The 3,618-nt window shown below is 40.3% G+C and overlaps 1 protein-coding gene across 1 annotated transcript in view; it reads left to right on the top strand.

Annotated features, from left to right (window-relative positions):
* The first annotated feature begins 2,053 nt into the window (after window positions 1–2,053).
* Window positions 2,054–3,618, top strand: part of vegfc (vascular endothelial growth factor c) — a 56,153-nt gene continuing 54,588 nt past the window's right edge. Inside the window, exon 1 of the mRNA XM_029687132.2 lies at window positions 2,054–2,634. Within this exon, the coding sequence (XP_029542992.1) occupies window positions 2,506–2,634 (129 nt within the window). The 5' untranslated portion in view covers window positions 2,054–2,505. The remainder of the gene's footprint in view (window positions 2,635–3,618) is intronic.

Raw genomic sequence — 3,618 nt, 5'->3', positions numbered from 1 at the left:
GAGATACCAAAAAAATGTAATAAAATGCCTCCAGTTGATCAAAATCCAAGAATGTTATCATGTTACAATTTTCCACAAGGGATACGTCAAACAATAAGGAAGTCACAAAAACCTTAAGTGCTAATGACTTCCTTTGGGTGACAGCTCAAAACAGACTTCTGGTACCAAGGGACTTCTGGTCCTTTAGTATACAGGAAGGTTATAGAGGGACAAATACTTTGACTTTGTGAGTCATACAGACAACCGTGAATCGGTAGGAACATTCGCTTGTATCTGACACCAACTTCTTCTAACTCTGAGGCTGTCCTAATATGGACACTGTATTTAGGGCACTTACTGATCAGGTATAAGAACAGTATAGCTGCATGGTTGCCTGGTAACGTGTATTAACATACACAGCAGCAGTGCTACCATTCAACCAAACAGTGATTGTGAAATAGTCTGGCATTGGATATGTCTGCGAATAGACTCCATATTGACAGCTATCCCAAAGGGGAAATCAACATGTGAAATTCCATTTGCAAATAGACGCGGGTTTACTTTACATTACGTGCTACAAGTTATTGATACACACGAAAATGAGGCAAGATCCTATATCAGATTAACAATTAGTGGCCGACTCAAAGTTTTGATTCCACTCCAGCTCATGGAAAAATCTTTTATCTACAATCTTTCGGCTTGTGGTAGTAATACAATTGAGGTTACCCGCGATCTGATATATATATATATATATATATATATATATATATATATATATATATATATATATACTCCTCATCCTAGTGTGGGACATGTGGCATATCTACCAGCAGCTAAAGGATGCTGAGGTGTCAGTATTTCATTGCCAACTGATTCAATGTCTGATGTCTATTATACAATACAATAGCCACCTAGCTAACGTTAGCCAAAACAAATCAGACGTTTAGCAAATCCTTATCCTTGGTGATCACGCACCAAAACAGCAACATAAAACACAGTGAACATGAAAAAACAGCGTACATAAAAAGATGCAACCGCAACAAGTGTGATTAACTTGTATTATATAGGTTGACATCCCATAAACCTTATAACATATCATCATCCTAAATTGATGTAGCTGGAACAAATTCTAACTAAGCGGCTAGCATAATACAATACAGTATAACAGTGTGTGTTTAACGAATCCATTAAAACTATTGGTGGTTCTCTAGCTAAGTGAAGAGGGGCCACTTACAAGACTGTAAAGGGGTTTGGAAATCCTTCAGTGTGGCTTGCATTCCAAACTATTCTAAGAGCCCTCAATGAATTTGAGGTTTAGCATGTAGAGAGACCCCCTACAGAGCAGAGCACTACAAACTGCCCTGATCTCTCTCTCTCTCTCTCTCTCTCTCTCTCTCTCTCTCTCTCTCTCTGTCTCTCTCTCGCTCTCCCTCTCCCTCTCTCTCTCTCTCTCAATTACATTTCAATTCAAGTGGCTTTACTGGCATGGTAAACATATGTTTACATTTCCAAAGCAAGTGAAATTGATAAACAAAAGTGAAATAAAACAATAAAAAGTGAACAGTAAATATTACACACCCAGGTTCTCACTCTGATGACGCCATACTCATGTTGGGCAGCGTTTCTGTAAAGTATTTCATTATAAATTCCCACACCAAACCCACACAAATCTGGTTAAATTAAGTATAAAGCTTAAGACATATGGCAGTGCCCCGTGGCGTGGATTACATAAATAACTCGTAAATATATTATATACTTAATATGTCAGGCTTGAGATTATAAATCCCCACTTGCATTATTAGGATATGGATTGTTATGGGTTAAATAACATCTGTAAGTCATTAGTAGCGGCCACAGAAGGCACCTTGCAAACGTTCGTAATGATGGCAATACAGGGTTTGATAATTGGTAAAAGTGTTGACTCATGGCGATATTAAGCATAGTTCTGCGATATACATATGTAGTAGTCAGTGTACAACCATTGAAATATACAGCAAGGACATTTCACTCCACATGTTGAGTCCACAAGGGATTCGTCTCCAACGTCTCCAAGAGAAGGTGCGCGTGTCCCAACTCATATTTTTAGCAGTAAATTGCAGCTATTCCGTGGAGAAACAGACTGAGCTGCTGGGAAGAAAAAACGCATGCAGGGGGAGGAGGAATATCTAGTGACACCGTGAAATTGCATTGAACATGCCATTCTCTGCTCGGAGGACGTTCGTGCTCCCCAAACTCTCATCTGCTCGCTGGGTGGATGCCGCCGCTGACACAGAAGTTTGACGCAGAAAGCTCACAAGTGAAAAGAGTTGTCACCAGCAGCTTTCGTTTCACGGAGAAAATAACGGCCTTATTTTGACCTGTCGTCATCGCACCATCATTTTTATGACAGCGGTCTCACGAAAATTCGGATATCTGATGCGCTATTAATTTTCTTTTGAGGAAAAATAACTTGAGAAACAGCGCTTGACCAAAAGAGGTCAACGAATAAGGAGTACCTTTTTTTTGCTCCGGATAAAGACTTCTAAAATGCACTTATTTGGAATAGCTGTTCTCCTTGCCAATTCAGCGATTCTCTACGCAAATCTAGCCAGTGAATCGAGTCATGAATTCAATCACGATTATTATGATTATGATCAGGATCAAGGGGATGCACGGGTATGTATTTGGATACATGTTTTCTATTTAACGCATGCCATTTATAATTACTTTATGCATTACTATTATGCATTGTAAATTATTCAATTGATATTCAAACACATTTTAACATTATATTGGGGAATTTGGGATGGAGCAGAGGGTACAAGTCATAATATTTGACTTTCCACAAATTTGGTGATGATGTAAATTACTGAACATTCGCTACCATACAGTATGTAGTGAATATAGACATCACTGAAACAAGGGGCACATCAACAGGAGGTCATTTAATCTGAACTTTTAATGGGAAAAAGGCTCGGAATATATGGCATTTTATTACAGGGGATAATATTTATCTCCAGCTGGGGAGGGGGGCTATCATGGATGAGATGGCGAGAGAGCAGTGAGAATTCCTCACAATGAAAGGATGCAGAGGAGATTAGACGAGAGCACTTTCAAATTAGCAGAAGAAAGGGGGGTGGAGGCAGGTGTCACTGTGTCAAGACCTGTGGGGGCTTCAGTGTGTGTGTGTGTGTGTGTGTGTGTGTGTGTGTGTGTGTGTGTGTGTCTGTGTGTCTGTGTGTCTGTGTGTGTGTGTTCCTCAGTGTGTGCGTGTGTGTGCCTCAGTGCGTGTTCCTCAGTGTGTGTGTGTGTTTTCCTCAGTGTGTGTGTGTGTGTTCCCCAGTGCGTGCCTCAGTGTGTGTGTGTGTGTGTGTGTGTGTGTGTGTGTGTGTGTGTGTGTGTGTGTGTGTTGTTCCTCAGTAGCAGTAAGAGATAAGGAAACAGGGATAATCTTAAACACGTGGCTATTTGATCCTATAATATGACACTTAGTTGGTGGGATTAACACTGCTACTAGTTGACTTTTAGTGTCTCAAATAAGCCTGCAGCTGTAATGATGCACTGAAAACACAGGTTCTCATTCTTACACTCTCTTCTCCTTTCTCTCTGTGTGTGTGTGTGTGTGTGTGTGTGTGTGTGTGTGTGTGTGTGTGTGTGTGT

This window comes from Oncorhynchus nerka, linkage group LG18 (assembly GCF_034236695.1).
Source record: "Oncorhynchus nerka isolate Pitt River linkage group LG18, Oner_Uvic_2.0, whole genome shotgun sequence".
In the NCBI taxonomy this organism is placed as follows: domain Eukaryota; kingdom Metazoa; phylum Chordata; class Actinopteri; order Salmoniformes; family Salmonidae; genus Oncorhynchus; species Oncorhynchus nerka.
The sequence above is the reverse complement of the archived record's forward strand: the minus strand, read 5'-3'. Positions and strand labels throughout refer to the sequence as shown.